Source organism: Protomyctophum parallelum (genome assembly GCF_964188405.1).
Source record: "Protomyctophum parallelum genome assembly, chromosome: 16".
Lineage (NCBI taxonomy): Eukaryota > Metazoa > Chordata > Actinopteri > Myctophiformes > Myctophidae > Protomyctophum > Protomyctophum parallelum.
Genome location: NC_139711.1, coordinates 10,414,062 through 10,427,861, shown reverse-complemented (window position 1 = coordinate 10,427,861; position 13,800 = coordinate 10,414,062). Strand labels below are relative to the sequence as shown.

At 40.6% G+C, this 13,800-nt stretch overlaps 1 protein-coding gene across 2 annotated transcripts; it reads right to left on the bottom strand.

The window, feature by feature from the left end:
- Nucleotides 1-2,860: 2,860 nt before the first annotated feature.
- Nucleotides 2,861-13,257, bottom strand: LOC310873926 (LON peptidase N-terminal domain and RING finger protein 3-like). Of its 2 annotated transcripts, none has more exons than XM_083786527.1 (12): nucleotides 11,993-13,257; nucleotides 9,726-9,844; nucleotides 9,455-9,574; nucleotides 8,906-9,061; nucleotides 8,573-8,801; nucleotides 8,262-8,346; nucleotides 7,943-8,057; nucleotides 7,513-7,634; nucleotides 5,364-5,522; nucleotides 4,815-4,992; nucleotides 4,459-4,608; nucleotides 2,861-4,306 (listed from the first exon to the last, which is right to left on the bottom strand). In XM_083786527.1, the coding sequence occupies exons 1-12, from the start codon at nucleotides 12,744-12,746 to the stop codon at nucleotides 4,148-4,150; spliced, it is 2,346 nt and encodes a 781-aa protein (XP_083642653.1). In that variant the 5' UTR covers nucleotides 12,747-13,257; the 3' UTR covers nucleotides 2,861-4,147. The 2 variants fall into 2 exon arrangements, 1 of the variants encoding a protein (XP_083642653.1); XR_014570524.1 differs by having other exon boundaries at nucleotides 4,176-4,306; nucleotides 4,459-4,633.
- Nucleotides 13,258-13,800: the final 543 nt, after the last annotated feature.

The window sequence follows — 13,800 nt, the reverse complement described above, 5'->3', positions numbered from 1 at the left end:
ATTAGGTGTGTAGTAATTGTGCCATCTGCTACCACGTCTGGCGATCTCTTGGCTCAGAGTGATGTGAAATGGAGTTTGGTATAACAATGTTTAAGTAGTTTTAAACAATGAGTCTGATAAAACAACTATTGGAGGAGCACATAAATTGGCCACCCAATTTAATTAGACCAATATTTGTCTACGTTTAATTATTTTTGCAAAAGAGGTTTCGTGCTATGTTGGATATTGTTTTGGGGGATATTGTCTCCTTTTCCCAGGAACATATCCTACATTTGCTGACAGCTCATTTGCCCTACAATATGCACAATAAGCATTGTGGCTGGTTAGTCTAGTGTCTGCATAATCTTGCTCTCCTCTGTTAGATCAATCTCACCTCTACTTGAGACCATACAGTAGCTACAGCAGATAATGGACAGAATTTAGACATGTCCATTAAACAAATTAAAACCCATTGACTCCTTGGGAAACCAACTGTAGGTTCCAGCCCAGACTGAAAATGGGCAACATCAATGCTGCAAGCTAATTTGTAACTTCTAGATGCACAACCTTGCCAATGTTGACCAAGAAGGTATATAAAATAAACTCAAACATGTGCAGGATAAAGAACAGAAACCGTGTTTTATTCACATAGTTGTTGATCTTTGAAATGTACATTTGCAAACATTTGAGCATACTATAAATTGACTGTCATGAACATACATTTACAGAGAATCAGACAGATATTGAGACATAGTACATTCATTGATGTTGTGTAAATGCAAACGGACTGTGTTAGAGGCTAGTGTTGTACAACCACCAAACAAACTTCTGTAAGACTTGGGCATCTTACAGAAACAGCAACAAAACAATTTAAATAAAAAAGACAGACAAAACATCATCTTTTTCACTGTTTTTGTGGAAGAGGCCTAGGTGGATGTTCGAGGTAGATGTACTTGTGTAGCTCACAAGATCAAACGTTGATTTTTAGAAAGTCAAGAAGAGGTCAACTGCAATAACTCCCTACATTCACATTGCATACAGTGTGTTTTTATGCCACGTGAATGGAATATGGTATAGAAAATTGTTTGCACCCAATGTACCCAAAGCCCAAATATGGCAAAAGTGGAGAATTGGTAAACCCACAAATAATATCATCTGTTCATTATACTGTGTGTAAAACAACTTAGACTCGTCTTGACCTTTTTACGATCCAACTTTTGGCCATGAGACAAATCTCTGTTGCAGATAAATGCAGGCCAGTTGTATCATAGCTTAGCACCTGGGTTGCAGTTTTCCAATTAGCATCGTAGCATCTAAGGTCACTTATTTGCAGGCCTACATAATTCTGGTGAATGTAAATGTGGTGTATGTTAATGAGCTGAGACCAAAACAATGACCCTCGGGATCATAAAAAAAATCTCATCTCAGTCTAGGAAGACTTTCAACTATTCATGTTTTGCAACAGCTCTACAATTCATATGAAATCAATAGAATGTATTATGACCATAGAACTAAGATGATAGTTGGAGAAGTCCAAGATATCTTCTATAACACTCTTTCAACGTAAGGATGGACGTAGGAAGAAAATTCAACTTAAGGCACTAGTTTTGTCACACATGAATCATGATCAGGAAAAAATATCACTTACAAATAAGATAATCTATTTTAAAAGCCGTTACTGATTTCAGTATTTGTCTCCCAAAGCTGGTCATAGAGAGAGGACAGATGTTCTTTACCTATGGTTTTTCTTCAAATTACTGTTAATTAATGTTTGATATGAATTTTCTCTTGAACTCTACTGGCTCTGATTCTGTAATAGGGGTTTACTACCCTATAATCCTATATATGGTGTCTTGATGTTGCAGACACAATTAAGCTTTAGCAGTGGTAAATGTATTTTCCCTTTTAAAAAACAATTGGTGTGAATTTCCTGTTAAAAATAATAATTCTATTTTAATTGTATATATTTTACTGTCTATAATAACTATTTACAGAGTTATTGTTTTGGAATCTGTTTAAATCCACTTTGCTATCTTATCCCTTTAAGATTAGCATACCTCTGAATTGTTATTCAGAAAAACGGCATTAGTTTGCATGTAAAAGTGCATATTTTGTGTGGAATGCAAAGACAAATCAAACACAATCTTAAGTTCTCCAATAAGTATTGAATATTGTTTTTGGAGATTTAGTACTGAGTTGGGTCTGACGTCCCTGTCGTAAAGTCTAATATATAATACCATTATTGGGAAAAATACTAAACTTAACATTCAGGGTATTTTAGTTCCATACCCAACTTCATTTCATGGTGACACAATTATTGTACAATTCTTAAAGTGATTCTAAATGTGTAGTATATGGTAGTATTTATTGTAATTTGCTTCTGTGATATATTGCAGTTCATACTATTTTTATTTTCCTCTGTCGTTCAAATAATTAAATTATTCAATGGGACAATGTCAACAACATATTGACATAGGGAAAGTATCACTACAGTGTATTGTCATATTTATTATTTATTATATCTGTTTCTCCACCCTTGATTTAAAGGATGGATCATATGGCTTTGGCCATTTTAGTACAAAATAATGTTTGTATGCATTTAATGTACAACAAAAATATTCGCCTTAACTCATATGTTCCATATAAAATAAGGAGATCACTGTGACCATAAATAGAATAAAAATATTAAATTGAAATTATAAAAAAACAGAACCTGATGGACATATAAATATGTAACACTCAAAACATAGAAAAGAAAAAAAGGAAACAATGTAGAGCCATCAGATCAAAGAACCATCACATAGCAGGCCTTTTTACAATGTTATAACATCATTCAAAATAAGTGAATTGTTTAATATGCCAGCTATTACCCTCAAGCTCTGGACAGTGTCCTTATAATGATGGCTCCATATGTGACTCAATGGGGCCTAGTACTATAACCAAAATAAAAAATATTCTTTTCTCTTTGTGAAATGTAAACAAGATTGCTGCATTCACGCACAATTCAAAATAACAAGAATGAACCATGTGCGCGCGCACACACACACACACACACACACACACACACACACAGTACAAACACATAAAACAATGAAGGAAATGTAAAGAGTGTTAAAGCACACTCATAACAATTCAGTGCAATTGTTTTTGCACTCTAGTAAAATTAAGGGAAGTAAGGAAGGAAGACGGAACATTTTTCAGCATTGATAATGATCAGAGTTTACTGTAAATTGAAGACTGTATTATGTATTATAAATTAATAATACCTTCAATTTACAGTAACCTCATATGTCTGTCTGACATAATGTCAGACAGACATATCCTCATTATTTACATTTACAGAAACGGGCCGTCATTTGGCCGATCCTTTGGTCTATCACAGAATGTACAGTACATCCATAATAACAGGCTGATCTGGGACATAGTGCTTCATCTTTGCTTTAAATTCCCCCTCCAGTAAATTCGTTGTTTTTCAACTGTTACAATGTTTTTCAAGGCCAACATGTAGATTGATTCCAATAAGTGCATTTTGAGTGCAAATCTCACTATTTTAAGATCCACTTAAAACAGTATTTGGCTGATGGAAATGATATATGACGGTTGTACAGTGGATGGCTGGCTAGTTGTTGTCAAATCTAGACTGCCATTTTGGATTTTATTTCATTTTATATGGTGATGGTGGATGAGACATGTCTGTGTATCACCTTTGTGAGAATCTACAGAGTCTGCCTGGTTGCCAAAGTGGCATTCCATACCATCTGAAAGAACCATTCTACGTCAATGGAAAAATATTAGGCACAAAGATAATAATTGACTGGAGAGGAGGTTTAGAAACAAGTTGATGTTATGGAGTAAGTTGCTTCCTCAAGCCAGCAGCCTCAGCTACTTTGTTATGCTGTGAAGTTAAGTTAACTGCATGGCAGCATTATTTGGTATATGGGGGATGCTCAAAAGTGCTGACAGTCTGGTCAGTTAGGAAGTATTGGAAGTTAGGTAGGCTACTGCATTTCCCTAGTGGGAGTTGAATACCTTTCAAATACTGCTAAATGCATATCAAAGTGCCCCAAAAGAAAGGGCAATGAAGGGTTTCGGATGTGTGTTAGGAAGGTTACTGCGCTTGCTAGTTGGCGGAGGTGGTGGGCAGGCATACACGTGTGTTGAATGCATGTCACCGGTGTTTACTGCAAGCCATGAAGAGCAGCACCCTACGGATCCCGCGGAGACGCTCCTTTAGGGAGGTGATGGCCAGGAACGGAAGCTGGGCTCGACCCTCCAACGGAAGGACGGCTAGTAACCACCAGCACCATGACGGACCGTTAGGACTCGCCTAGAGAGGGAGAGAAGAAACTACAATGAAGGATTGCAGATTTGTCAAATATATTGATCTGTCAAATAAGCAGACGGCAAGAAACCCCAAATGACACCACAGTAGAGATAGGGCTCTGATCAAACTGGGGAGAGAAGAGATTAACTTTGTACCTGTGGTTCTGAGTCTTTCTCCGGCATGGGCCCAAAGTGTCCTACGATGCGTTCTTTTTGCTCTTTCTTGAGAGAGTTGACCCAAATCAATGCCTGATCGTACACTGCATCATGAAGAGACTGCAACTCCTTCTCTGCTACACCCTCCACCTAAACACAACAAACATTGCCGACACTTCAGTCATTTAAATGGGGTTCACACCCTGCATAAAATGTTACATTATATATCTGCATCATCTGTTGCATCGTATTCTGCATTATCTGTTGTATTTGTCTTTCCCTCCCTTCTGCTATATCCATCAATCTTCCATCCATTCAGCATTCCTCTACTTCTTCTCCCCACACTCATAAGGTACCTTAATGTCTTCCAGGTATTCTATGTCTGCAGTGTTGTATCCATCTCTCTGGTGGTGTTGAATGACCTTGAACCTCCGTCTGCCAATAGTGTCCACCACCGAGCGACCATCAGAAAAAAACTCCACGTCCCGGATCTCCAGAAGGCACCCGTAGCTCGCAAACCTGGGGCTAATTTTTCTGTTTGAGACAGGTACAGTGTGGTGAGAACTAAGCCTGTCACAATTATTACATAATCACCTAATCGCAATTATTTGAGATAATCACCATTCATTGTCATTGTCATGATTTATCATAATTGTCATTTTCATGTCATACAATGTGCATACATTTTCAAACATTTTACAAAAATAGCAGAAATAGCAGATCAACAAGCTTGCAACTCGTCACTTCTTCATGACTCAGTTGTTTCTGCTATTCAAAGAAAAGTATAACATTATGTCAGTAATTTTGTCAGTAAAGTTATTTGTAATGGTGGCAGCCCTAGCGCACACACACACACACAAACACAAACACACAAACACACAAACACACAACCATGATTTCCTTACCCTTTGAGGTCATCTCCCAGACACATGCCAAAGCACTTGGTTCCTGTCTCCATGCATCGCCTTATCATCAGTCTGTAGCACGGCTCAAAGATATGCAGGGGACAGGGCACGGTGGGGAAGGCCATGGTGCACACGAAGATAGGCACATTCTTGTTTAGACTGGGAAGAACAAAATGGAATGTAGTTATTGTACTTAATGTACTGAAACACTCTGCAAAACTAGGTGTCAAAGTGTAAAGTTGAGCAAGACACTGAACCCCTAATTCAGGGGTATTCAATTAGATTAGGCTGGGGGCCACAACTGTAGAATGATTGTGTGTGGGGGGCCGCACAGTGTGCGCGCGAAGCGCGGAAATTTGTGGGTTCTCAAAATGCTTTTTGTGCTCAAACACGAAGATTTATGTATATTTCCGCACAGTAATGAGCAGGATAATATGTCTATACAGGTATATGCCACCTTAGAATAGATGTAGGCCTAGACCTATTTGACAGTGCATAAACAGCATTGCTTTGACATTAACGACCATCAGCTGGACGGACACACACACACACACACACACACACACACACACACACACACACACACACACACACACACACACACACACACACACACACACACACACACACACACACACACTCACTCTAGTCTGCTGTGGGCAGTTCAGAAACCTGTCCACGACCACCAGTGACATCATCGTTAGGCAGATTGTTTTTTAAACAAGATTTATTTACGTGAGAATAGTTTATCAGACTATAAAGATCAGATTACATAGAGCAGTGATTCCCAAAGTGGGGTTCGGGGTCTGGGGACCCCCAGGGTCCTTGAGGCAGTTCCAGGGGGTCCCCAGGGAAATGGTTTGGAACCAAATGGACCCTTATGGGTCTGTAACTCTGAGAGTGTACAAATGGAACCAAATGGACCCTAACAGGGTTTATTATTGTGAGAATGATGGCTTCCATTTTCGCATTGCAACTTTTCACGACTAGAAAGCCTGCAGTTTCTATTAGCTTGGATTCTCCATTGATGTCACTGTTGGGTGGGTTTCTGAACTGCCCACAGCCCTCCTATGTGACACAGACCGAGTAGAAAAAAACATGTCATTTTATCATGATTATTAGTGAGGACCTATATATGAAGATAGGTTGAAAAGTGGTCCTTTAATGATTACCGTCATTATGGTAATCTCACAATTAATATCGCACACACCATACCTGTAACTCTTATTAGCCCTCTTATTATTCTAAAAAAGAAAAAAAAAAAAAAAAAAAAGATCCAAAATTCTTCCAGGGGCCACAAGGGGGCGCTCCGCGGCCCGCATGTGGCCCGCGGCCCGCCATTTGAATATCCCTGCCCTAATTGCTCCTGATGTGGTGCATGGTTTCCTCTGCCATTGGTGTATGAATGTGTGTGTGTGAATGGGTGAATGTAATGCACAATCTATGTAAAGCGCTTTGGATAAAAGTGCTATATAAAAGTGTAAATTTACCATTTACACAAATCTTTATTTTATACATTTTATAGCAATATAGTTGTATTGTATTAAAAGGTGTGCGTGCGTGCGTGCGTGCGTGTGTGCGTGCGTGCGTGCGTGCGTGCGCGCGGTCTCTGGCAGGCAGAAACTCCATAGTCCATAGTTTTTTGTGTAAACTCAGAAATGAATGCCCTACATGAGCATACTACAGTGTCACACAAAAATATCAGAAGTAGCACATGTACAATCTCGAAACGTGGTTCGAAGCAATGTGTTTTAAGCTTCTAGATAAATGTCACTATCTATTCTCCCCTCTTGTTGCCACACCAATGTGTCAGCATAATCCTAGTGACCATTGATAATCCCTCTCCGTTTCCAGTTCCTTGACATGTAATTTATTTTTCCGTGAAATATTAAAATGACATACTGTAGACATCATCATAGGAAAGTCTTCCACAGATTTAGTTTAACAAAAACAGCTACCTCTTGCAGTTACGTGATGTAATGTTACATAAACTGTTGCATAACCTGAGGTCAGTGGGTCAGTAGGACAAACACACGATCAGGACTAGGTCAGTAGGCCAAAACTCTGCACAGGGGGGAGACGCCCTAATAACATGACGGAGTTTGATGTGTGCATGCAAAAGAAAAGAAACAAAAAGAAATATCCTCACTTTGAGAGTTCAGCCAGTTCTTCCAGGTTCACTTTCTGTCTGTCCATCATTTCTGAGGGGACATATTTAGCGATCAGGTTCTCCATCAATACTGTCTTATGGTATTGCCTCTGTGCCAGATACTGAAGAGATAGAGAGGGTGAAAAGGAAGTTAAACTATAAATACGAGGTAGTAATAATGTTGTTTTATTTTTCTCTTTGTTCTGGCCCCCACCCCATACACATGTAAAGCATCTCTCCATTCTTTAGTACTTAGAAAAGCACTATAATATTAAAATATCCACTCTGCATAATATTAAAATTCCACTCTGCGTGCGTGCGTGCGTGCGTGCGTGCGTGCGTGCGTGTGTGTGTGTGTGTGTGTGTGTGTGTGTGTGTGTGACATCACTGGAGCAATAAATAAACCATTAAAATAATGTAATGTTGCTACCTTAGAGAGTTCTTGTTTACAGAGAGGGCATTTTGGGTTGTGGTCCAGACATCTCTCTAGACACTGAAGACAGAAGGTGTGACCACACGGAGTCGTAACTGGCTCATAGAAAAGCCTGTGCAGGGAAGGGATAAACGTATGAACATTTAACATGACAAACAATACTGGCCAAAACGTGTAACAATATTATATGTGAATGCAGCACACCTCTAAATGATTCACATCCATACACACAAAGAAGTCCACTACAGCTATACCAATAACGTTGTGTAATCTGTCCCACCTTGGCTTTATAATATGGGCTTTAATTACCACTTACCTCATACAGAGAGAACATTCCAGATCTGTAGGGTCAATTAGGTCTGCTGCCACAGAGCTCAGTGAACCACACACCTCTGCTGACTCTGTATTTAGAGAAATTGAAAAAATTGAAAATATTAACACATGACGCAATTTGTTTTAAATCTCAACAGTTATGAATAGGTTATACTTTTTTGTTTTGTTTTTTAATTGAGAAAATTATTTTGTGTTTATCTGACTGTGTCTCTAACACTGTATGTCTGTCTGTATGGCTGCTCAGCTATTTGAAGACATGTCTATCTGTACATGCAGCGTGTTCCGACAGCTCACCAAGCTTGGATCTCTTACAGCCGTCACGCTTCTCTCTTCCATCTTCTTCCTCTCCGCTCATTCTTTTCCGTTTGTGGAGGAAACCTCGTTCTAGCCAACCGGCATGTGCCTCGCCCTGATCTCTCACCTCTTCTCCCCCTGACCTCTCACAGGGGCATTGTGGGTGCTTGAGCACAGGAGGGGAGGCAAGGAGGTTGGACTCAGATGATGATTTGCTTGTACTGAGGGACTACAGGAAGAAGCGGAGAATTGTAGAGGATGAGTATGAGCATCTTCTCTCATGTCAAGATACAAGACATTTTAACTGCAAGAAGATGAGCAGGAGTTTCTCACCTGTGAAGACTTAAGAGATGCCATAGTGTAGAGGGAGGAAGCTGTATGTGCTGCCATGTTGTTTTTGAAGTGCATTCTGGAAGACAGCAAGCTGGAATAGTCTAAAACTCGCTCTGGAACATGGTCTGTCAGAGGAGCCAGGAGGTCACTGAGGAGCTGAAAAAAGGAAGGAAATTATATAAGAACAGAGGAAGCAAAAGCAGATGAGAGAGGAGGAAATAATGACAGGTGAGGACAGGAGAGAAGGGAATGAATGAGTTGACAGGAAGAGTTGAGAGGATACATGGAGGTCAGACACAATGTGAGGTGATTATTTTGTATATTCTCATGACACTGCATGTATCCTACCCAATGTGGCACCACTGGCTATCATTTGACTATATTAAATCTTGACTTGTATTGTAATTAGCAAATTACCAATTGATTATGTAATGGAAAGCCAGTGATGGCTGGACGGCTATAGTGTTTTTAACCATATCTGAATTTCACGTTCTTGTTGTTGAATCTTAATGGATTTAAAAGAAATGCATTATTATTCTCGATGTTTACCTTGTAAGCCTCACTCCTGGCCAATCTACTGGGCTCTATGGAGAGAGAGATTAGGTATTCTCTCAGCGCTTCCTCTGATCTCCCCAAAGACACCAGTGCCTGAGCCTTACGGACATGACCCTGCAGAACAACGGTGACAAATATTAATTTTATTTATTAGTGATGTTTACTGAAATCTTAACTTAACATAACTACCACATTATTTGTAGAGCAAAACATAAACATCATTACCAGGTGAAAGAAATGCAAGGAAAGCATAAGAAATGCATACCTTGGACCACTGAGGCATGAGTGTGCAGGTTGTTTCTGCATCTCGGAGAGCCTGATCATAGTGCCTTAGACTGGAGTGGATCTGAGAACGGTTACTGAACAGGATGTGGTCTCTAGGAGCTGGGGAGCACAGTAAAGACTATAATGAGAGATGGCGGGATACTGACTGTTACTGTTGACAACCTGGCAACCTGTTGACAACCTGGCAAAGTCTGGAATAATTATTATAATAATTGTGCTAGTTTCTTTAGGTCCTTCCTTACACACCAGGAGCGATAAACCATCTGAATATATCACATGATTTTCTTCACACAGAAAAATGTAACTGGTTTTATTTAGCGTTTAGCGTCTTGTTATATCATATGTGTTGTAATTTACGTGTGTGTGTGTGTGTGTGTGTGTGTGTGTGTGTGTGTGTACAACATAATGGGTCAAATTATGCATTGCAGCCTTATAAAACGATGCAGAATTATCAAGGTCACTCACATTCCAGGTTTCATAACAATGAAAACGTATGCAAATGTCAAGGGTAGTATAGGAAGAAGGAGACAAGACATACACTGATGCAGTAGTTGAATAATAATTTGAATCGGGCTGGTAGAAATACTGTACAGATAAAGTAGGGTCACTGTACAGTATGTATACCAGCCTGATTCCAATTATTATTAAACTATGTCTTGTGTTCGTCTTCCTATATACTACCATTGACATTTGCACAAGTTTTCATTGTTATGAAACCTGGAATGTGAGTGACCTTGATAAGACCTTGATAATTCCGATTATGAGTTTGTTGAAATTATTTTTGTTAAACCTACAGTATATATGAACCTATGTAAAAGTTATTTGCTAATTACAGATAATGTCGAGTTGAATATACATGTATATACACAGTCTATACACAAACATTGAAATATACCATACTGTATGTAAATGTCTTTAAATGATGACTAATCGATTTAGTCAATTATACAAAATAAATGTGATATAGTAATCGATAAAATAATCGCCAAGCACCAAGGCTTGTATATGGCTTGTATATATAGCAATCAAAATATTCATCCTTCTTTAAATATCTATTCATCCAAGGACGTTTTTCTGAACATGTGCACTCTTAATCCATTGCTCAAAACCTTCTAGGCCTTTGCGTAAAACTCACTGAACAGCAAGTAACTTTACTTGTTAGCAGTTTGAATGTTAATTGGGTTGGGCCTATATGTAAAGTTCAATAATGTATTCTACTGATATAATCTAACCGAATAGCCTATACACTCAATACCAGACTAGTGACCGTTTTTCCAACTGTCTTATTGATTAGCATAGTCAAACACAAGTTACATAGCCTACAAACTAAGACTAAAGTCAAACCATAACTCGTCCCATGAAATGCATCTGTTTGCATGATTGGATAACTGTCTTAACTAAGCCATAACCATATCTCGTGGTATGGGTTCCAAACATGCCTTCCCGGCTGGTCCAACCAGTGTGTGTGTGTGTGTGTGTGTGTGTGTGTGTGTGTGTGTGTGATGCTGAGTGGTGAGTGCTGACCTACAGTAACACCCTTGGCTTGACCTACATTCACATTGCTTAGTGCTTACGGTATGTTATACAACGTGGGAGACTCTTACGCAATGTTTGGTAACGCTCAGCCGACATGGCCCCTATCGAACATGGGCCGGGCTGACATGCTTATGGAATTTAGAACTTACTTTAACTTAGTCACTCATAAATTCCAGTATTCCACAATCAATGTGAATTATGTGACAGTCACTAGTCACATAACCTTAGTTATGTCATCACAGGCGTAGGGTTCATTGGGCGGGCCATTCGGGCCGTGGCCCAGCCCAGTCCACTTAGAACTGGCCCCCCCAGACAGTCTAATTTCGAAAAGAGGGGAGCGAAAAAACAAGAAATGGCACTGCCAAAATAATATGGCAGTGCCATATACTCAAGCCCCTATCCAGATGTTACGCAAGCGCAATTACGCCTAAAATGTCCACATTGCACAGAAAACAAGAAATTATGTACAAATAAAACTATAAATACCATCCCAGCAATGGAAAAAATAATATATAGCCTAGTGTATGACCATCAGACGTGTAGGACTCGTAGGCATTACATAATATTCTTATCTTTGGACGGTATAGACCAGACACTTTTGGATGGTTTGGAAATTAACACAGACGCAAATGAGCCTTAATAAGTTAATATTGGTCCATGATAATGACACATTATTCATAACTGACTGGCCATGCCACGGTGCCACCCTACCTATTAATATTGCTTGGTTATATTTCTCCAGGGCCGCTTCCATCTTCCCATCGGCATAGAGCCCGTTGCCCTCCCGTCTGAGTCGCACGGCGTGGGAGTGGAGGGGGAACCACTTGGAGAGCAGGTTGCTGAGGACCACGTTCACTCTGTGACCGGCCACGTCCGTCAGCGTGGAGCTGGATCCGCACTCCCTGCAGCAGGCGGGCTTCTCCCTCTCCAGGCACTTCTTGCAGAAGCAGTGTCCGCACGTCAGAGTCACCGGCTCGTACAAGAAGCTCAGACAGATCCGGCACGAGAAATCGGCTGCGGGGCGTCCCGCAGCAGGAGCCTCGCAGTCAGCCTCCGCTCCTCTGCTGCTCCGGCAGCGTCCCTCTTTCCTCCGGACACTCTCTGTCAGGTACTCTAGGAGCTTTTCCAAATGCTCGGGTCCCAGTCTCTCCATTTCGGAAGCTTGTCTGTAGACGTCGAGAGCTTCGGTGAGTTTGCCCCCGAACGCCAGGGCATCCGCTAGCTTCACCATCAACTCCAGTCGGCGACTCGAATTCCCAGGCGCTCCCAGCTGGCACTCGTAGATGTCTGCGGCGAGGTCGAAGTCCTTTGCCCGAAATGCCTCCGCTGCGAGCTGCAGCATGCTCTCACTCTCTGTCCCCATAGCGAATGGCTCGCCCGGAATCTGTTCCTCTAAAGTGGCGTATAACTGCTCAATAAACCCATCATGCCAGCTCATTTTTCTGCCTGCTTCGGAGGGAGCCATAATAGTGTGATGCAGCGTTATCGCCCAGATAGGCTAATATTCTCAATGGATAAGGCATAAGACAGTGAAGAGCAGGAGAAAAAAAGCGTTATATAAAAGTCATGTGATTTTGGCCAGCTGTTCTCATTGGACGAGTTTCGTAACTGTTACAAAACAATCGTCCATGTAACAGTTTCAGTGTCGGGTCAGTCAGTCAGAGGGGCTGGGGAGGAAGAATGCGACTAGGTCAGCCTGACTTACGACCTGCGGTCCCCTCCCAGTATAGGCCTACCCGCTCTAATGTGTCCTTTGAACCGCAGGGGGAAAGAAAGAGGATAGGTGGCCTGTCTGCATGGCTTTATAATACTGATGATTACCGTAAGTTGCATAGCCTAACCATTCAGAGCAGGCTCAGCAGAGTAGGTGTACTGCCGCGGTAGTGCAGTTGCAGTAGACGTTTTTAGGGTAGCATACCATGTCTCCCCTGTTGAATGTTTTCCGCAGTCATAAAAATTGCTGCAATCTGAGTGAGACTTTATGGCTTAAACTGAACTAACAGTTCACATGGGCCTCTCTCTCCTTTTTTCTCCAGCTCTTTAGTAAACAGAAAATACATGTTCAGGTGATTTGCCATGACATTTCAGGGATACGAGTACAGTGGGGCAGGGAACCAACAGGTAGCCTATTAAAATGTAAAAATCACACCCGTGTAAAGTGAGGGGCGCTAATATATAAGTTAACTCATGTTGCTATGATTAGGTGATGTAATGGTGATGTGAAACAAACGGTGTCAAAACAAACAAATGTTTGTAGGGACAAGATGACAAATTTTCCCTTCATTGTCAATGGCGTTTTAAAAACAAACATTGAACTAAAAACAAACATTAAACCTGACCTAAAAAAAATCACACTTGTGATTCCACACATTCCATGCTCAGCCAATCAAAGTAATCGATTCCGTGCTCATACAAAGCTGTGCATAGGCCACTCAAAATGTATGATATGAACACTACATAATTATCAGACCTACATTTACAAAATTATAATGGAAGTCTGCAGGACTTTTTTGTGTTAT